The sequence below is a fragment of the Harpia harpyja genome, chromosome 1 (assembly GCF_026419915.1).
Source record: "Harpia harpyja isolate bHarHar1 chromosome 1, bHarHar1 primary haplotype, whole genome shotgun sequence".
NCBI lineage: Eukaryota > Metazoa > Chordata > Aves > Accipitriformes > Accipitridae > Harpia > Harpia harpyja.
Window position 1 is genome coordinate 103,665,002 of NC_068940.1, and position 21,654 is coordinate 103,686,655.

The 21,654-nt window shown below is 46.0% G+C and overlaps 1 protein-coding gene across 3 annotated transcripts in view; it reads left to right on the plus strand.

Moving 5' to 3' along the window:
* Positions 1-21,654, plus strand: part of LOC128150927 (mitogen-activated protein kinase kinase kinase 3-like) — an 82,011-nt gene that overhangs the window by 8,953 nt on the left and 51,404 nt on the right. For all 3 annotated transcript variants that reach the window (XM_052807721.1, XM_052807739.1, XM_052807732.1), the window contains exon 2: positions 13,187-13,266. In XM_052807721.1, the coding sequence (XP_052663681.1) occupies positions 13,263-13,266 (4 nt within the window). In that variant the 5' untranslated portion in view covers positions 13,187-13,262. The remainder of the gene's footprint in view (positions 1-13,186; positions 13,267-21,654) is intronic.

Consider the following 21,654-nt stretch of genomic DNA (forward strand, 5'->3'; position numbering starts at 1 on the left):
TTTGAGCTTGCCTAATAAAATACTTCATTTGAAAAAGGGAGGGAAAAAAAAAAATGTCTGTAGCTTCCACGTCTCTGTTTAGTTTTCATAGCATGTCTCATTTAGTTGTGTTTTGCTGTAAAAAGGGGAAAGGTACTAATAACATTGCAGAGCCATATGCCGTATTTTTCCTCTTAAATAAGCAAGCACAGAAACACTATGGGTGATATTCTTCTTTTAAAGCAAATTCTTCTGGGGAAGGAGAAGGAGGTGCAGAGAAAATTCTGCAAACAAAACCATAATTCCATCAATTTTTTTTGATGTTGTTGATAATGTTTGCTCAAATAGAGGACTGATTCTATAGTGATGCAGCAAGGCAGAGTATTAGCAAGAGGTATTTTAGTGTTTGGTCAATCTTTTTTTTTTTTTTTTTTTTAAATATTTATTTATTTATTTGTAGACCCTTGATTCGCTTTCCAGTTTTGCCTGCGCAGTCTAATGGGACCAGCACTCACATCCCTGAGAACCAAGTGCAGCAAGATTAGCATTAACCGGAGGAGAATCAGAGCGGTGATAGCTTTGTGATAACTTCACATAGCAGGAGGTCCCCAAGCGTTTTGCCACCTCTGCAGCCAGGTTGCAGCAGCCTCTGCAGTATCTTTTGTGGTCTAGCTCCGCTTTGCAGGCACCTGAGAGCAGGCAGAGAGAAGGGAGGGGAAAATCCTCGGTAGGCAGAAGGTAATTGTTTGAATAGGGAGATATGTGGAGTGGTGGATTTAATGTGCCCGTGCTTTGCAGGTGGTGGAAGGGGCGAAGGTTAGGCTTGTTAAACACTGTATGCAGCAGTGTTAGCTGAGTTCAGGAATTTAATAGATGTGGACCGACCTCTGGTGCTGTGCATGTTCTCTGCCAGTGCTTGGCTGTGGTTGAATTCCGCAGCTGGGGCAGGCAGAAGCGTGTCCCGGTGTGCTGCGGGAATGGGCTAGAGCTGCCCGAGGGCTGCAGAGGGGCAGCAGATCTGTCCTGGGAACAGCAAAAACACAGAAGTGTAATGGCCCGGCCGTTGGCCAGGGGTGAGCGGGAACAATGTGACTGAACAGGTTTGTGCTCACTTCCTTGTAATCTCAAAGATGAGATAATACAGAAACCCAGAAATGTTTGCCAGTGAACAGCAAGGCTTCCTTTTTCTGCCCCTGTGCGTGTCCTGCGAGGCAGGAACAGCTGACTTGCTATGGTCTCTGGCTGCGCAGCTGGTGAAAAGCAAATCCTTCTTGCTCGAGGAATGGCACGGTTGAGCTCAAGTCAACCACGGGGCGGTGGACACTACCCCCCAGCCTTGGCTCTGGGGTTGCTGCCTGTGCAAGCACCCTGCACCAGAAACCGCTGTCTGCTCCACGATTTCTCAGGTCCTTCCTGTTCTCCTCCTCCTTCTCTGAATTTCTCTGCATCTTTGTTAGCTTTGGGCAGAGTGGGTAAAGACCACTGGTTTAATCAGAAGTGTAGCGTTTACACCCTTTTTCCATGGATATAATGTATTCAATGCACAGCATAGCACACCCCAGATGTAAGTCTTCTAGATCTTAGATCTTTCCTTCCATGCAAAAAAAGGAAATAAATGTGACCTGCAGTCTTCTCTTCTTTGTGGTGCTTGTGGATATTTGAATGCGGGGCCAAAGTTCATTACTCTGAAGTGGTGGCTAGCTGCAGCCCACGTGCCGTGGTGGCTAGCACAGTGAGCTGAAGCACAGCCCCAGGGCTCAGCAGCAGCACGCCATGAGCTCTGTAAGAGCCAACAAAGGCTTTCTCAGAAGGTCAAATCCTTATTTACAGACTAGTTATTACCATAAGGTATTTCTGCTGGGCAAGACCCACCAGTGGCTGTAAATCCGGTAGTTTTGGTGAGCAGAGGATGCCAGCAGATGAGCTGGCATAGCTGACTTCCAAAGCTTTACCCTGCTTGTGCTGGATAAAATAAGTGGAAGCAAAATTTGGAAAGCTATTCTGCTGTATTATTCTTTTATTTTATTTTTTTAAACTGCTGTCCCTTCATATCGTCCCCCAATGCATAATGCTCTTTTGACTAGGGAGGCCAGCATCAGGGTACCTCAAGGGGCTACCTAGTTTCTAGGCAGGTGTTATGAAAGCTGTATTTTCTGATCAGTAACTTACAGATGGGGATGTTGGACACCCCCTGCCCCCAGATTAAGTCATTCCCTGCCCAGTCTAAGGTTTCCAGTGTATAGTATTGGGGGAAAAGAATCCTGGATCACACTCTTTCCTCCAAAAAATGAATAATTAAGTTAAAAATAGTGATTCTTTCTTTATAATTTTTTCTGTTTCTTTTTGTTTGAGCATTTCAAGCTTCATGACTTATACTGCTTTCTTCAACTTTTGACATCTACAAGTAGTTCTTTTTAACCAAAAAAGAGGAAGTGTGGATTCTGATGTAATCATGTGACTCCAGGAAGCGGGTACTTATGAATAACACTGAATCCTATGAGAATTGGCAATGCTCAGGGTCATCCCGTGGTCCAGCAGCTGAACTAGAAAACACAGCAAAACCATCTACTCCTGACTCCCTTTCCAGTGTTGCTTCCCCATCCCTTGATGTCTGTCTGGTTGCAAGAGATCCAGATTGTGTGGCTTTTGGATTTCTTATGGTGTGTGGGGTTTTTTTTAGAATTTATGCGGGAAAAGGTTTTTTTCCTTTTGTGGTGAAATTTGCAAATCTGTGATCCTGAGGCTCTCAATTGCTCTTTGGATTATGTGTGAGGATGGTCACTTGTAGAAACCTTGCACATTGGTGCATGCTTTGCTTGAACACACTTTGGAGATGATGGAGTAATGCAGCTGCTGGACCTTTCTCTGCATGCTGTACTTCTTTTGCATTTTAAAACCAGGAGGGCCTTGCTGCTGCTAGTGGCATGAATCATTGCCAATGCAAACTGCAGTGTAAGCCATACTATCTAAGATGCACTGGATTCTCTTCTCCCCCAACCCTTTGGTTCCCTGCATTTCCCTTTCTGGGGTGGTTGGGGTTTGTTTGAGTTTTTGGGTTTGGTTTTTTTTTTTTTTTCCAGCTCTTTTCTGACAGTCTGTCACAGGAGGTTTGACCTGGCTGGTTGATGGAGGGGATGCTTGCTGTCTGTTCTCTTGCCAACCTGCTTTCTGTAAAAGTAAATTGAGTGCCTCTCCATGCTGGACAAGATCAGGCTTGAGTGCTCAGAGAAGCACAAGTGCTCTGATAATACAGAAACAAGGTTCCTGCGCTGCTTGTGGCTGCGGGGACAGGAATTAGGGGATTTGCTTGGGTGCCTCGGAGCTCACTGAAGCCGAAAGCCAGGCAAATGCGAGTCCTCCTTTGCTTAACTCTCCTTGTGTAAGTACTGTTAGTGTGAGTGAAATAACAGCCAGAAAACGAAATGTCTTCAGAGGGCAACTCTCTCCCAACATAAGCAGGCAAGCAAAGCCAGCATGTTTCTTTACAACGTGGGAGATATTTATCCTGTGACTAAGCATAAAAGTTAAGAGATGGAAAAGGTCCTATTAGATCATCTTGTCCACCTCCCTGCTGGCGTGCAGTTTTTCTCCCTGGTGTATATTTATTAATAGGCTGTTGGGCAGACAGGAGTAGTTTACTCGGGGTACTATGGAAGAGTAGCAGCCAGCCTGTGCAGGTGAGGGACTCTGCACGCGCGTGACTTGACTTGCACGTGCACAAGTTGCTTGCAGCAATAGGATTTTTTAGTAAAAGGGCCAAAAGCTCTAGACTTGACATGCTTTGCATGCTTGGAGCCTTCCCGTTGGCTTGCTAGGACTCAGTTTGTGCAGGCGTCAGCTCGTCTTTATTTAAAGTTTTAGGAATAAGCTAATTTTACTTTACATTTATGATGGAGTAGGTGGTTTGAATAATAATAATAGGGGGGAAAAAAATTAGAAGCCTTTTGCTAAGGAGAGGTCAGCCAGCTAGACATCTGCACAGCTGGCCTGGGCTCCGTTGGCCATGATCTATGACAGTGGTCTGTGAAGACTCCCAGAGGAGATGTCAGAAAGGTGCAGGTGGAAATGCTATTGCTATGACAAACAGATCAGTGCTGGAGTTTCAGGCCAGAGCTTGGGGACCATCAACACTGCTTCGTTTATTACTCCTCAGTAACCATAGCACAGCCTCGTGCACGTGTATTTTTTTTCATTTCGCACTCCCCAATTTCATTTGCAGCTCAGAGCACTTAGCATCTCCCAGATTGAAATCACTGACCGTTGAGTATAAAGGGACAGATTAACTAATTTTGTGAATTAACTAATTCAGAGATGAACTAGAGCATGTGCTCAACACAGATAGGGGATGGGAGCAGAAATTTCATATCCAAGCATGTGCTGAGGTGCCTTCTCACGTAGACTGTGTTGGCTTTTGCATTTAGGATCACTCTGCTGGGTCCAAAAGTGTCTCCTGGTCAAAAGCAGTTTGAGATCAATATTTAGGATTAGAGACCAGGACCGTTCTGTGGTGCAGGTGAGCAACCAAGCCTGCTCTGCCACCAGTGAGATGTTTTTGCTGGTGGTGGCACAGTGTTGGGCCCCTGGGGCTGTGCTGTGGGGCCTGATGATCTGTTTCCTGACACTACGGTGCATTTTGTGTGGTTTTCTGGAGGTGTTACGGGACATCTCTTGGCTGAGCAATTGCTCTGTTGAATCAGGAGAAGCTATCCCCTAGATCTATGGAGGGTAGGGGCTGGGTGTTTCATGGTACAGACTGTGTCCCTGGCACCGATGGTCTTTCTCTTGGCATGTTCTGTGGAAGTGACAGGATCGCAGATGACGTTTTCCAGGAAAACTTCCAACACTTGTAAACGAGCTCTGAGATGGGCTTTGCTTCCCTTCCTTCAACCAGACATCTTCTAAGGAGGGAGCTGGAGCAGGGCACAGTGCATGCAGGGAGCAAATCTGCCTTAGTTTTATTTAATTTAGAGAAAACTTGGTCTAAAGATGTAAAAAGCAATTGCAAATGCTGTCTGGACACCGCCTCTCCTCATCAATTAGCGGCATTAAACGCTCAGCAGGGAGGATTAATTAGAAAACTGAAATCTTTCCATCGTGTGACAGCCTTCTGGTTTCCATTGAAATGCAGCTGAAGAACTGGAAAGGCTTCTGTATTTTGTTTTGATATGCAGGCATATGTTTCTTTCCATCCTGGAAATTAATTCTGTCTGTAATGGGGCCGTGGGAATCAATATTGAGTTGAACTGTATTTCTCCAGAGCCTTCTTCTAAAAGTAGTTGACTGTTTCCCCACTGTGCCTAATAAGTGACCTGATTTTGGAGCTTTTTGGTCTTCCAGTTCAGAGGTGTTGTGCGGCTGCCTTGACAGTTCGGGGTTGGTCCACAGTCTCTCGAGGGTGATGGGCTTCTCTCTTCTGAAAGTCTTCAGGTCAGACTCCCTCCAAGGTGGCCGAAAAGGCCCACAGCTTTCTGCTGCCTGTGACTTTCCATTGCACCGCACCAGCCTGGATGCTGTAGGAGAGGAAATTACTCATCCCTGCCTCCCTTGCAGACTGCTCTTGGCCTTGGTGAGCTGTCCTGCTCTCAGCCTTGCACTCTGCAATGCCCTAAGCTGGATTTAGAGGCAAGGTCTGCCTTTTCCTCAGTTTCCTCATCTTTGCTTCCTTCCGCTGGGCTTGGGGAACGAAGGAGAGTCGGTGCAGCAGCCTTGACCTGCTGCCTTGCACTTGGGGGAGCAGGTCACCGTTACATGATGGCTGTGGGTGGCACAGTTTGGGCAACTCGAGGTTGCTTCTCCTTCTCCAGAAGAAGCTGCCTTGTGTGCGCCGGAGCAAGCAACAGCGTGTGCATGGGCCCTGCAGAGCCACAGCTATGTGAAAATTGGATGGCGAAGGGCTGGCAGGAGAGGCAAGAGGTAGGGCAGACCCGGGAGGCCCTGAGGACTTTGAGCTTCAGGCAATACATATGCTCTACAGACCTGTAAGGTTGTGTGAGCGTATGGCCGCGTGCTGCCCAGTCTGGTACCTGTGCTGCTAATGGCTCATTTTTTTTATTGTGTTCAGTCACACGTGAAGGCAAGCGTACTTGAGTTCATGTGAAACTACAAGTCAAGAGGACAAGGAGAACAAAACCTCTGTGGAAACTGACCCACGTGTTTCTGTTTCATAACCCCATCACCACCCCACCGATGGCATGCATAAGCCAGCAGCTTGTGGAGACAGCAGTGTCCTGGGGCTGTGCAGAAACATGGTCCTTCTGCCCAAAACCACAGCATGTCTTTTAATCTTCGCTTGCTACCAAGCACTTGCTGAGATCTGCTTCCTCACCTTGTTTTAATCTCAATACAGAATTGCATGGCAGAAGTGGCAAGAGCAAGAAAAGGACCTTGCAAATTCTGAGGTGGCTCTTGGGGGCCAGTCCTCAGGTCCTGGTCTCCCCATGTGCTGTGGAGCTCACGTTTATTGCCCATGCAGAAGGAGCAAAATAACCAGGTAGCTGCTGAGAAAGCAGAAAGTGGTCAATTAGTCCTCAGCCCTCGGCTTCGCAGTCGATTGGAAAGTCGTGTTGTGATCAATCAAATCTAGACAGGCTGCAGGGGTGAGGCTGCAGCTTGTTAGAGAGGAAGCTGTGCAGTGGGATGGCTGCGAGAGGGACTATCGATCGCAGCCGGTTGAGGGTAAATGGTGGTATACAAAGGCTGGTAGGACGACTCACAGGAGATACAGGCGTTATCCTGTATGCTATCAGCGGGATATTGCAAGTGAGAGAAGGCAGGTCAGCTAGAAGGTGGGATCAGCGTGGAAGGTGGCACAGTGGCTTCAAAGCCTTGATCCTGCCACGAGGTCTTGCTGCCCACCTAGGGAATGAGGTGGACCTCCCTCTTTCCCGGTCCAAAGCTTGGTCACTTAGCGTTAACCTCCCCATTAGAGCATGTTGGACCAGTCATAAAGTTTGTAATGCGTTTGATACTCGTGGAGGTCAAAGCTACAGAGGCAGGGTTGGTTCCTGCCTGCCATTATCCTCGCAGATAACTGGGTGTCCTAGTCCCGGGTGCAGATGCCAGCTCACAGGCCACGTTCTCCATTGCGCAACATTGGCTTTGCAGCTCGTTGGCGTAAAGCTTCGTTCACAGAGACTATTCATTTCTGATGCTGGATAGCAGGTCGGTGCTGCGCAGATGCTTTTCTCCCAATTGCTTTTCCCAGGAAAGATTTTGCTCTGAGACAAATGCTTTTCTGAGGGTGTATTTCATCTGGAGGTTTCAGTATGTATTCCTCCTTTTTGGTTTCTGCTCCTTCTTCCTGTTTCTTCCCAGGGACATAGAAGAAAGAGGCTTGAAGCCTCGCTTTTCCAGATATGCTTTTTTGTTTTAATTTCCCTCCCACAAAGTCTTCAGTCATTGGCCATGAAAACCTGCAGGAGGAAGAAACGACAGCACTCTTCTGTGTTGGCTTTTGTCTTACACATAGAGATACACCTTCCCCTTTGCTGTGTTCACTTAGGGGGGTATGTTTGTCGAAATCAGAGGGTTTCTGTTGGTGTAACTTGCGTCGGGGTTTCTCTCTGCTTTCTAAGTGCACAGATAACTATCCAAGGACAGGATTTTGCCCTGTCAAAGGGGAAATGATGCAGAACAGTGCTCTTCTCTAGCTGCAGACCTTCATCCTCAGCAGGCAGGGCTGTGTGTTTAAATAATCCTGACTCGGCTGGCTTCTGGGGAGATGAACATACTGGGTTGCAGGAGATGAGGATCCTTTAGACTTTGTCACTTCAGTGCCTGATTTAAAAATTTGCATTTAGGCACAGTGTATGGTGGGACTGAGCTGGGCTTTGGGATGTAATCAGGGTGTCTGCAAGTTGGTTTGGCTCCACCAGTTGCTGACGGAGGCAGTTCCTCTGTAACAAGTGTGAGTTCAGTAGGGACGCAGTTCTGCACTGTGCAGACCTTGATGCAAGTAAAAAACCAATCAGGTGGGGACCACGTGTGTTCTCTGGAAATTTGCTTTGCTTGACTTGTCTGTTATATATATCTATATGTATAACATACATAATAAATATATATATTTATATATATATTATTTTATGTTATAGATATAAAAATACATAATATATCTATATTTTATATAGATAAAAATACATTAACTCTGACCTGATAGGGCTGTGTTGTCTGATTTTTGCTGATAGAAGAGTCCTTTCTAATCCTTTTGATTTGTTTCCTTTTTTTATGGGTTTCTAGAAGTTTGAGATCTGTATGCAAAATCAAAGCTATTTTATATGCCAGTGTAAATTTCTGATTATTTCACTGAATTTGGTAAAAGGATTATTACTGTAAAGCAAGAACACTTATTGGAGCATGCTGTCTGCAACATTTCACTTATGAAGTCATTTGCGTGAAGAAGAAGTGTTGAGAGGGGAGAGGTTTTAAGAGCTCAATGACTGTTTTAAAGGGCTGTCATGGAAGTTAACAGCAGGAGTCTTGCAGGTTTTAAAGCTCTTATTCTAAGTACACGTTGTGCTGGAATCAACAGGATGGCTCAGGAGATTTTTCTTTAGAATTGGCTGTTGAATACAGCTGCATTGGCTGCATCACTGACTAAAGGTAGCCTGCATCGTGCACGATGGCTCTTAAGCACAGATCTCTTCTCCAAGCAACGTATGTTGTGAAAAAGATTCTCAAGCAGTTTTGGGGTGTCGCTCCCAAAAATGGGGAGAAGAAACCTCAACTGATGAATATTCATATTGAATTGCTTGTTGGGTTTCATGCGCTGTAGTTCTCAGAGCACTGGCTTGCTCCTTATGTGAGCTGTGCTGATGCATGGATGTCACTTCTTCCTTAGCAGCCTGATCGGTGCATGCTCAGGAAAGGTTTTTTCCTCCTCACCTTGGCTTATGAAGTTTGTTTCTTGAGCCCACTTGGGAGAGATATGTCTGCAAACCTGGCCTGGTTACACGTGTGTTTGCAAAAAGTCCATCCCAGTTGCTTGTTAATAAACATAGAATCATAGAATCATTTAGGTTGGGAAAGACCTTTAAGATCATCGAGTCCAACCGTAAACCTAACACTGCCATGACCACCACTAAACCATGACCCTAAGTGCCATATCTACATAGATGCATGGTCTTAAATGGCTACTTTTTGACTACCCCTGTGTGGTGCATCCTTTGGATAACCTGAGTGGAAAATGCCATGAGAGTAGGATCTTATGTGTCTGAAGTGTCACCAAAATTTAGCTATTCTTTTGTGTAGCCCCGCAATATGGATCCTATTTCCAGGGCAGTTCTATGTGCACAGGGTCGAATGTTCTGTAGTGTCTAGACAAAACTATAAGGATGAGGTTGAGATGATCTGAGGAAACCTGTAATATTTCAACCACTCTCTCTTTGCATTTGAATCCATCTTTGCCAAGCCTGCAGGCTGTTTGACTGAGCTATCAGCATGCATACGTTTGTATTCTCACCATTAAAACAATCTCATTTGCTTTGGTGTTGTTTTTAACACTACCCCAGCCCTGGCCTCTGAAGCTTTTTGAAAATAACATTTACAATAATATTTTTAACAGTTCCGTAGTATACAAAACTCCAGCGCCCTGGCAGGACTCCCGGAAACTTGCTGAAAGTTAATGTGGTCAACTCTTAAAAAGGAGAGATTTTTTCCGCTTGACTCTTGCTTGTTAAACTCTCTGAGCCCAACATGTTGTTCCCTGCTGCTTGAAAAAACAAGGAAAGTCCCAATTTTAGCAATGCTCGTTTGAGTAGCTTTCCAGCTGAGCCACATTTCAGGGGCAACTGTGGCTTATTATTTTTTTTATGGTGGTGTGTCCCTACACCTTCAAACCAAAGTGTTAAGTGGTGCTCAGGCAGGAATAAGTAGGTGCCGCTTTCCCTCAAAGCCTGTGGATGATAAACCACAGAGGGAGATGCCACTTGCTTGTGCTGCAGTAGTGGCAAGGTATGCCAACTTGGAGGCCATGTTATATGTTGGATGCTGAGCCTCAGTGGGGTAAGAACAGCCCTTTTGGGGGTAGATGATACTGTAAATCCCATTTCAAATCAATGATAGACTGCTGGTGACTCCAGCTCTCAATGTTGGACTGCATTCTTCCCGCTTTCCTAACACCCATCCTACGTTCTTTCTCCTAGTAAGTCTCTTCCACTCATTTTTTTTGTCTTCCCTTCCACCCAGCGAAAAATTGCTCTTCTCCATCCTCTCCTCCCCTACTTTGCTTTCCACAGCTTAGACGCACAGAGGCTGGAGTCACATCTAGCTGGACAGTACGTTGCTGTTGTCTCCCTTGGAACTCAGTCTTGCTTAATCCCTTCCCAGCCAGGAGTATGGGGAGAAAATGGAAGAACTGGGATTAATTTTTAAAGTGGATTAATAACCTTACATACAGCTCTTGCATGGATACTCATACTCTGCACTCACGTAGCAGTAATGAAGTTGAGCCACTTTGGCTGCAGAATTGAGTTCAGCTCCATCAAATCAAAGCTGCTGTTACTCTAGATGAGAGCATCTATACTGGGCTTTCCTGCAGGTTAAGTAATCTCCAGCAGTTTCCTGAGCAGACAGGAGGAGCAGCCGAAGTCTCTTGCGTGCACGACACAAACCTGGAATCCGAGTACTGCATTGCCCCAACATCCCTGGGAGCCGATGCTTTGCTGAGCTCTTACTTTCATTGCTTGGTAGGAGGTGTATGTGCATGGCGAGGTTACCAGGACAGTAGTTTGAGGACTGAGAGTGGAGATTTAAAATAGGTTTACAGCAGAGGCTGCTTCTGCTAGCTGTGGGAGCGGTGGAGTGTGAAGCGGGAGCCCCGTTTCAGACGCTCACTGGTTTGTGTTGTGAACTGCTAACACTTGAAGGCTCTGATCAGGGAGCTTAGTGGGAGGTGAAGTGGGGATTCTGCTTTGAAGTGCATCAGAGTAGAAAAAGGATTTTTCTGTTTTTTTCCTCTTATTTTTTTCCCTTTATCCACCCTGTTTTTTAAGGGAGGTAATAAAAGGACAAAATTTCTACTTAGAAACAGGAATTTGTCCTTCTGTAACAGGAAGCTGCTGGTATGTATTTTTGGGAAGCCACGGAAATCGCCAGTGTTTGCAGTCCGATTTGAAGGCTGGCTGTCCTCAGGATTGAAGAGATCTGCTAAAATAGAAAACCTTTTTTCTCTCGTGTATCCGTGGAGATTTTCTGCACCGTGTGCGGGGGCTAGTTTGCTCATGAGCTGGTCATTGGGGTCTCAGGGGCTTGCTATGGCAGAGTTGATGGAGAAGAGCGCAGGGTAGGGCTCTCTTGATGGAAAGGTCACCTGTTTTTTCCAGGGTTCATTTGCACGGTTCCTGTAGGTGCATGCTTTTGTAACTAGAGATGGATTGCAAAGGTCTGGAAGGTCTCCAGAAAGCCATTAGAAAAGTCTATTACACTGATAGGTGAGTTAACCTGGGCTATCCCAGGAATTTAGGGTTAATCCAGGCTATTTGCCAGTGGCCTCCGGTGCAAACTCTGCACGCAGCTTAATTGCTGGAAGTGTCGCATCAATTTTGAAAGCAAAAGCAGTGAAGATTTGGGCAGTTTCCTGCTCTTATTATAATCAGATGGAATTTTTACACTGCTTTCTCGGTGGTTTTCTGCTCTCTCTTGATTCAGGGTTGCGTAGACTGACCGGTTCCTTTTCAGGATAGGATTTTTAACTTTCCCAAGCCTGTTAGTTACTTGCTTGCCTCCTCCTTTGTCTCGAAAATGGACAGAGCAGAGTCTGTGGCGGCTGTGGGCTCTTAGGCTAAATGGTGCTGTCCTGAGAGGAAGTTGCAGCAGCAAAAGGAACAACGCAATTTGGGGCACATGTACGTCTCCGCCTCTGCTGCTTTCTTATCGCTTTCCCTTCCTGCTCGTCTCTCTCAAAATAGGTTGGATAAATATCCTCCTGCTTGCCAGCACCAAGGCGCCAGAGCTGCTGAAAATCGTTTTAATCCACGCTTGTGATCATTCCTGGTTCACTTCAGATTTGTTATTGTGTTTAAATTGATTTGACTGAGCTGGGAGATATTCAAAGTGCCTTTTTCTACTGCTTCTGCCCAATGCGTGGTACATAACACTCCAGAATTCGTGTCTTGTGTCCTGGCGTGCACAGCTCTCATTGACTCTGGGGCAATGTTGCCTGCAGGGACTGCAGGACGGGAATGTCTTACTCTCTCCATGTGAGTCTGATGAAGTACTTGAGATGTCTCTCCATTTACTCATGCTATCACACAGGTTGACAACCAAGAATTCTGTGTGCTTATCAGCCAGCTAAAGCGGACTGGTCTTTGCTGATCGCGTCTTATCGCACTGCTTTTTAAAAGGTGCCCATCGTTAGGTGGGTTATGCCTTTGTTCAGTCTAAAATGAGGTTTTTCGCTAGTGAGCAGGACTGACTCCAGCAGGCTCAGTTTTACACTAAGTTTCCTGGTGAAAAAAAAAACCCAACAAAACCACAGCCCCTTGCTGGGCACAGAGCTTTGGCTAAATGCAGCATGCCAGGTAACTGAACCCACTTCTGCATTGGTTTTGGGCAGATTAGCAGATAGCCATGAGCGGCACTTGGCAACACGCAGAGACTCTGGAAGGGCTGTTAGGGACATGCCTGCCATGAGGGATGTATGGGGCATACATTGCTGCCGAGAGCTGCCTAGACTCAGCTTTTTTCCCATGCGGTCAGAGGAAAGCTGGTCCAGCCTTGAGGAACCTTGGCTGGAATTTGGAAGGCCTAAATTTAGGTTTCTGCTTTGATGCAGGCTGCTTCTGGGACTGACTTTCCACATCCTGCTGTCAGTTTGGTCCCAAAGTGAGTGTTATCCCACAGGGATGCTGCAAAACGTTATGTGTTAAACGTGGTATTGCTTTAAGGTTGCTTTATATAATGTAAAAATACATTTTAAGTATAATGTATTAAAGATGGTCTGCTCTTAACAAAGGGAGACCTATGGCACAAGTATAAGTTGTTTACTCCAAGATTTTAAAACCATAAAGGTACCAGGTTTGTGGTGTGTTACCTTTGGGGTGTGTAGAGGAGGGCAAACTGCTGGTCTCAATTCCTAACTAAATGGTTCTCCTCTTTCCTCCAGCCCAGGTGGTGGTGGGGAAACACTTTGTGAAGAGTGGTCCTGTTAGTCGCTGTCCCCATTGACGTGTCAAAATTAATCTGTAACCTCTGTGTATGTTTGTTATTACAGGGTGGATGCTTGAGAGTGGAGGATAAGGTACAAGTGTCTGGGACCAGTGGAATGGAGGCCTGATGTAGATGGAAAGATGGGTAAGAACTGGATTCCCCGGAAGCAATTAACTTTCTGCAGCCCGCTAATTTTGATTGGGGCTACCAAGCATGGCAACGGAGTGGGAGACATTGCCAATATGGTCTGGCTGAATATTACATTGCTTTCTAATTTTTTTTTTTGCCTGTCAGTGGTGCCAAAATTGGACAAATTCTCTTCTTATCGTCAGTGTGATCTGGTGTGCCCAGATGTTCTAGGTGGAGCCTCTTCCCAAGTCCGCCTTGTATTTCTGGGCAGAGCATCTTCATTCCCTGTATCTCTTCTCCCCAGGAAGCTTCTGTTTCAAGCAGAGCCCGAGTATATTGCTTTTCTAATTGGTGACCTAGATTACTTGCACCTTCTCCCTCTTCCCCTGGAACAGTTGTGTATCAGATGCTCTGTGATGCTGAGGGAGATTTTTTTTTTAAAGTGGAAATTATTTATAGTTCTGAAGGTACATAAAGATCTTGATCTTATTTCTACTGCTAAAGAAAATTCATTATGTCATAAATCAAAATTCATTATGTCAGAAGTCAGGACCACTTGGAAGTGCTGGACTCTCTCAGTTTTAGCATGTGAATAATCAGGTTGGTAGTATTGTCTCACATGAGGTTGGTAGTATTGTCTCACATGAGCATGTGATAAGTGCGAGAGGCCCAGCCCCCCTTCAGCTTCTCAAGCCATTGGCCATCAAACTTATCACATTACTCTCACAAAATCATACCTTACTTGCAGGAAAATGTTCATGCTCTGTCCTGTGCTTGTAAACTGTCACACGGGTGTGACACAGCTGGAGGGATTGCTTGGTGTCTTCCCAGCCCCACTAAAGGACTTCGCAGGAGATGCATGCCTTACTGACAGCAGCACTGCTGGGTTTGGGATTCAGCCAGCATTCCATGCATTTATGAGCATGGCAAAGTATGAGAAAGCTCTTTGCAGAATGAACATTGACCACAAACCCAATTCCAAATTGGTCTACAAGCCATTCTGCCAGCCAGTAGCAGTTTGCAGCTGTAGAGTTTTGTGCTCCTTTTCTTTAATTTTGCTGAAAAGAGAAGGCTCAGCAGGTTAAAGAACACAGCCGGGTTCTACCCAATGTGGGTGTCAGTGCTTGATTAACATGTGGAGCTAATTGAGCTTAGATTGTCCTGTTTCCTTCACCAGAAGAAGCAGGTTACAGAGAAGCCTAAATTAATCTCCTGAAATGGCTACCTGACCAGGTGACCCGAGAAAGAAGAGATCTTGAAGGAGTCTTGGTTGAAGCTGAGCCCTGCACTTTCACATTTGCAGCATTTACACAAGTTCACCCAAAACTTTTCAGGGATGGTTGAAATGGTGCTGGGGGCGGGGGGAGAAGGGAGGTGGGGGGAAATACCAGTAAATTTAGGGATTGTCCTTGCAAACCTCGTATAAAAGTGATTCAGAATTTGATAGTGGTTTGAATTTAAAAAATGAAAAATGTTAAGCCACTGCCACACCTTAACTCTTTGTCCTCCCCCATGGAGAAAGGAGAAGAGCAGTGCTTACCACATTCTGACTTTACCTCTCTGATTTTTTTTGTGCTTTCTCTGTTACCTAGAAGAGAGATTTTGTGGGGAGAGGACTATTTTAAAGCCAAGTTAAAAAAAAAAAAAAAAAGGAAGGGAAGAGAAAGTCCAGACCTCCTGCTTCAATGTAAAGAATGACAAATTTTGGTTTAAAACCCCTGGTGAAAAAACCCCAAATTTTTTAGAGACATTTTCACTTTGAAGGCGAAAACCACTCCTTTGTCGATGTAATTTTTTTTTTTATTTTAAGAAGGAAAGTTCAGACTCGCTTTGAGCACCAGTAGGGAATGAGTTGCTGGCTCCAGTCCAGTTCTCAGCAGATAGTCAGTTTGATGACTTCTTTTACAGAGAGTGTGGTTGATATAAACTGCTCAAGGTGCCTTCAAACTGTCGGCTGTAAACATAATATGGATGCACTGGAGAAGCAGTAAATGTGGGAATGCTGTAGTGAAGAGAGCACCCTTTTGCAAGGCACTGTGTTTTTTGGGAAGGTGAACCGAATCGGTAGGAGTCTTGTGCCGATTTGCAGTTCTGCTTACGCTTGTACGTGGATGGAAGGTGCTGGTCACGTCCCCTTCTCCAAATGTCATTGCTTGGAGCATTGCTATAGCTCATCACTAACATAGCATCAATGCCTGTGTTAGGGACCAGTGAGGTCTGCCAGCCTGCATTCAGAAAGGATCATGGTGTGGTCCTGAGTTTGGTCTCTGACTTGACTGTTGGGGCAAGACGGATCAAGTAATGTGTATCCTGATCAGTGTTACTGAGTGGTGTTTGTTAGTTGAATCATTGCAACAGCTTTGCTGACGCACAGAAAATTAGGCTAAATTTTGAGGTTTTATTGGTTTCATTTCCCCCCTTCCTTTTATATGTGTGTTTCTTCTTGGGGGTGAGGGAGCATTTTCAAGCGAAGAGCAGGGAATTTGCAGTCATGTCATTGATTCCCTTCTGGTAGACCACAGAGGAGGTGTGTTGGATGAAGTGATCTATGAAGGTCCATTCCAAGTCTACCTTTCTTCCTAGGTTCCTATTTATAGACTGCTCAGTGTCTCAGAGTTCAGCATAGGACTGTTCACTCCTGGACATGTTCTAGGGAAGCTGCATGACCTCGTATGGAGACCACAAGGTGGGAAGTGGGGACTTCTGATGTCTCTGTGGGCTGCACCTCTGACATAGCAGTTCGGTCGTGTCATGCAGTACAGTGGTGCTTGGACTAGCCCTCTGCAACTGTGGCATCCCAGCACCGCGGGTAGGTTGCTCTGCTGTTGCAGGTCCAAGACAGAATCTCTACATGTGCCAGCTTGGGGCCAGCCTAAGCAGAGGTCCTTGGCACTGGGTCTTCTTATGATGTGTAGACATGGCCATGACCATGTCGCTTAACATTTATTCTCATAGTGCTGTTTGTGAAAGACCTGGACATGTCTCTGCAGGATAGATTAGAGGGCTTAATTTTGGACGGAAGAGCAACTGGGTACAGCATAGGATCTTGGGACAGAATTGTTCTGGTTTTGCTTCATGCTTTGGTCTTCAATAAATCTCTTGGGCTCCCATTTAGTGTTGTCCTTGGGACACTTTACTTGAGATCTGTAACAATTGTATTTGTACTGAAACATTTGACTCTTTCTTTGCATGGAAAAGGAAGGTGGTGAGACCAGTGGGATGGTTTGTAGGTGGAAATGGCGTTGGAAGGACTTAGTGATTTCTAGAGGGAGAGATGTAGCCGTGCTGTAGGTGTTTAGTCACTGCTTCAGAAGCTGACCACATGTTTCCTGAGTGGGTCAGGTCTTGGGTATGGAGGTGAAGTGGGGTAAGATGACTGAGCATGGGTCTGAGAGAGACATCTTCAGGAAAGCTAGTCCTCAACACACCTTGCTGGACACTGGTCAACCAAAACAGTGCTGGAGCCTAAAGTGGTTATCTGCTGTCAGTTTGGTACTGTAATTCCTTCTGGTTGGAAGAATAATGAACTCATTTTTAACATGGTTGTTGGGTTGCCATTATTCTCAGGCCTCAAAGAGTCCAAGTGACATATGCCTCTTACATTGGTTTTCTCAGCCTTGATAATGAGAGAAAAATTGGAGTGGAGAACATGTGTGTCCTAAAGCAGGATGTCCCACCTCTCACTCCTGGCACAGAGCAATTCCTCCAGCTTGCAGTCCATTTCCATCTGCCACCTCTCCACAAGGGTCCAAGACCTCTTTATAATTTCATCAAAATGTAGCTGTGGACCAGCAAGTGCATATGATACTTCTAAAGATGTCCACGTCTCCAATACAACACAGTGGAAGGACTGTGGTCAATAGCAGTTAAAAATTGCTGTGTTTAAACACTGCATCACAGTAAAAGTAATACTAAAAAACTGCATAAGTTGATATAAAAAGCACTAATTTTTTTCCTTTTGTTTAAAAATGACTTAAGTATTCTAATTCTGGTTATGAAATGCTGTGTGCATGCATATGTGTTTCTGATGATAAAAACTCCAGGAAAGCTTATCTATTCTGTTCAGCATATGTACGTGTAACTCAAAGGTTTAGGTCTTTAGTACTTTTCTGGAGTGAGTGTGACTTTTGCTTCAGCAGAAAGGTAATCTGAAGTGCGGGAGATGGGAGAATGATGCTTATTTACAGTATTGCCTTGACAAAGTATTGCCTTGACAGAGTGGGTGTGTTTGGAGAAGAAGACTGCAGGCTAGGCTGGCAGAAGGCAGAGCAGCTTGCTGAAGGTGGAGGGGGCCTGTTTGCACAGCCATGGTCTGGCCATTTAACCCAATTCAGTTTTTTGGGGGGGCTTTTGAGATGGAGAGAACTGCCCCAGTTGGTGGGGGGAGAACAGACCAACTCTCCCTATCCCCATGCACGCAGGCATTGATGTCTCAGCTCTCCCATGCCTCGTTTTCCTCATTCCTCAATCTAAGGCAATGGTTTTGCTCTTCACTTGCTCTTTGTATGCTGAGAGCTATTAAAAAAAAAAAAAATCAGAATGAATTGCAGCAGTTTATCTTATAATAAGGCACATCAGGCTTTCTAGCTCAGGTTTTGTTATTTTCGAGGGGTGTCCGGTTAAGAGGTGTCTGTGTCTCCTTCTGTCTTTGGGCACCTGGGGAATGCAGGACTGGACCTGCATCGCTGTATTTGGGAAGTTGCAGCCATTGCTGCAGCAACAGGTTAGGAGTTCATGGGCTCTGGGCTGTGGCTTTGAGCACTGGAAGTAGCTGGGCTGGGAGGGTGAAAGAGGTCTTTATGAGCCTGCAAATAACCTTCAAAGGTATTGGAGGCAGTCAGGGGAAATAACTTGCCAGCTATGTTTCTTGCTGGATAAACATTTTTCTCCTTTCAAGTGTGCTCAAGAGAGAGGTCCGGGTTGTGGGGAGAAGGTAATATCTTTTATTAGACCAAACTGATAGAGGTGGAAAAAAACAGGCTACCAGGGCGAATAAGCCCTTCTTCAGAAGGAGAAAATTTGAAGCTTAGCAGGAAAACAGGCTGGAAAAATTGCCCCAAGCTTAATTTAATTATGTTAATCCATTAAAGGAAAAGGTAGCTAGTGTCTGTGGAGCAAAGGGCAGAGTTATCAAAGAAGCTGTGAAAGTTTGTTGTGAGATGAGAGAGAGAAATCAGTACCTGGTACCTTTGAAGTGGTGAGGAGTTTTGTAGGCAGATGCTGTGGGAGAAGAAGCATCGTCCCATAAAAACAAAGAGCCCCCCCCCCTTTTTTTTTTTTTATGCTCAGCAGACCTACAGGCATACAAAATTTTCTTAAATGTGGTTAATTTTGCTTTTTAAGGTCTAGCCCCTGCTTGCAGCTCTCCTAGACTAACTTTAATCTGCAAAAGCAAATGAGAAACAACAGGTTTGTCCAAGAGCAGTGTTAGGTTTGTGGTTGGACTCAATGATCTTAAGGGTCTTTTCCAACCTAAATGATTCTATGATTCTAAGAGGCAGAGATTTAGCATGGCTTATCTTGCAGCACTCTGCTTTTTTTAGGAAAGCCCTGATTCTCACTGCCGTATTCCTGTCTCTGCCTCTCATCTTCCCCAGGGCTGCAGCTGGGAGCCACCCAGTGCAGGAGCCTGTTTGGGGCTGGGAAGTCTTTGGCAGCTGGAATGGTCAAGGCTGGGTTAAGTTTCTCTTTGGTGCTCCGTAGGGTAAATGCTTGCTCTTTGGCTGACAGAGACTTGCTTATTTAATCTTTGCTATGCCTTAGATCTCTTTATGAGCTTCGGTAGCAGGGGACCGAGGTGCACTCTCGTCGTTCCCTGCACGCCTCAGATGGGTTTGCAAACACACCTGCCCGCTTCACAGCCAAGTTTAGAGGCACTTAGAGGCAAAGCGGCTTACCCAGTTACACCTCCGTTAGCCAACAAAACACATCGCGGCCCATGCTTTGGCACTCCGTGTGCGGGTATGGCCGAATTCCTCCCCCGTGATGGGGCGGCCTTGTCTGCTCCCCTTGTAGGGAGCAGCCCAGGGGGTAGGGGATCTGACTGGGGGCCTGCGAGGCAGCACGGACGGCAAGCTCAGATTAGCTGTGGAGGGTCTCAGGGCAAGGCGTGGGTGCTGGTCTTGCTTAGTCGACTAAATACAAAAATAGTCTCAGGAGTGTAGAGCTCGTCAGAACTCCTCGTGTGGGTCCCAGCCCTGCGTGGTGTGCTCGGTGCTGGGGACCGATGCAGGGCTAGGCGCCATGCTGCTGCTCTTTTGGCAGCAAAATGACACCTGCTAGGGGCTGGAGAAGTATTTGAGGGGTGACTTCTTGGAGAGATGGTGGGTATGACTGGCACGCCAGGGTCCTGTCCTGTCCTGCATGGCCTGGGGACACGGCTGGGCCTGTGTACCCTGCTGCAGCCCTGGGTGCCATGGTGGCCCGGGCCCGGTGGCGGGGCCTGGGCTGAGCCCCACTGCCGTGTGGTGACGGGGTGCAGGGTCAGTCGGCAGTTGCTGGAGAAGCACTGAAATCCTTCATATCACTGAAAACTGGTGTGTTTTTTATTATTGAACCATCACGGCTTGTGCTCCAGGATCCAAGTCGCTGGCTGGGTATGCGGGGCAGCACCTGTTTTCCCCAACTCTGCCCTCTTCAGCAAATCTTCCCCCCCACACCAAATGCCACCCAGTTTTAACCCAGATGTTTGCCCCATTAGCCGAGGAGGGTTGAAGGGTGTGGGGTGCCATGGCTGGACCCCACAGGTTGTTACAGGGCCCAGCAACACTGCGCTGCTGGAAGAGGGGGGCTGTGAGAAGGAGGGAGAAGGGCCAGGTTTTGTGCCTGAGCCTTTATCTGAAAGCCACAGGATAAACACCACAAGGGCAAAGATTTTTGTCCATCTCCAAGCTGTCCAGCTCTGATACACACCACAGTGCGGCCTCCGAGCAGCTCTCCTCATCATATAACGCCGGGAAGTTTATGTGCCCTCTTCCCTGAGCTGCTTTACCCTAACCGAATCCGGCTGTCGGGATATTGCACGGGCTGTATCTGGGGGGAAAATGGCTTCTTAGCCAGGCTTTGCTACCCTCTGTGTGTGCAGGGATGTACGGGGGACACGTGGTGACGAGTGTGCACGGGGTTGGGGCCGTGGAGGAGGGCAGCGTGTTGCAGAGCATGGGAGAGCTCCGCCGGCGGCTCTGATCCCGTGGAATTTTACTGCACGTGGTGCTGTCAGAGAGATGGCTATTTTGGGAGTGGAGGGTTGTAGTGAGCTGCAGATGTAACCCCACTTTCCCTCCCTGCTGAGCTAAACCGAACACCTTTTGGATCCTTTTCCATTGCAAAGGTCCCTGGTAAATCTCTGGGATGAGGGTACGTCAGTATTGTGCCACAGCTCTTCGCGTTCATCAAGAGAAATTTCTTGTATGATTTGTGGCTTTGCCACTGAAACTTTCACATAAGTGATAAAACTTGCCAGTCAATGCTCTTGAGAACTGTTGGGTTTGGTATTTGCAAGATCACTCAGTGTTTTAAGGCATTGCTCTCGCCTTACCTAAACCGAGGTGCAGTCCCAGTAGCGTTATGTTAGCTTTTGGTTTTCCCTGGGGAAATTCAGAGGGCAGTTGAAGTTCTTCATTATCTCACACCCTGGATCTCAAATACGTTATGACATAAGATATTCATTTATTTGCCAGTTTATTCTCTTTTGCTATTTTCTCAATGCTTTTATAGACATGTTAAGAGCCTAATCACTTAATATTATATTGGAGGTGTTTGCTTATTCGTGTACATGAGTATTTTGGGGACTGGTTGGGTCCTGTCATTGTGGTGATCAGAATTAGTTACATGTGTGATATAGAGTTTTACTAATTATAATTTAAAAAATAACTGGTTTAGCTTTTTTAAACAGATTCTTGCCTTCTCCCCGAAGCCCATTCCTGAGCACTAATTTCTGTCCCCTTTTGCAAGGGGATGTAAAGGGAAGGGTTGTTTTTGATCTAAACAGGTTCTCTGACCTGTTGACTGTGCAATTTTACCAATGGTTGTATGGGTCACCTGAGTGATAGCATGGGGTAGAGGTAGAATAGGAGGCAGGAACTCTTAAAATGAGCTTTACCTTTGAGAAAAGGGTCTGTGAGATAGTATAACTGTACCCTAAACCACAGATGTTTTATTGGGCATTTGATGTGATGGACATCTGTAGATGTCAAACGCCTCTGATGGATTTGGTTTTGTTTCTTTTCACAAAGCAGTTACTGGTTGTGCTATAAAAGAAAAATTCAAAATCCAAACCAATGTCATTTATGGAGAGCAAGCGTTTACCATTGATTTGTCAGGTAAAGTATTAATGATCTTCTATACCTATTAGATGGTGCACCCTTTAGCATCATAATTCCTTGATAAGGAGAAACATGCTTT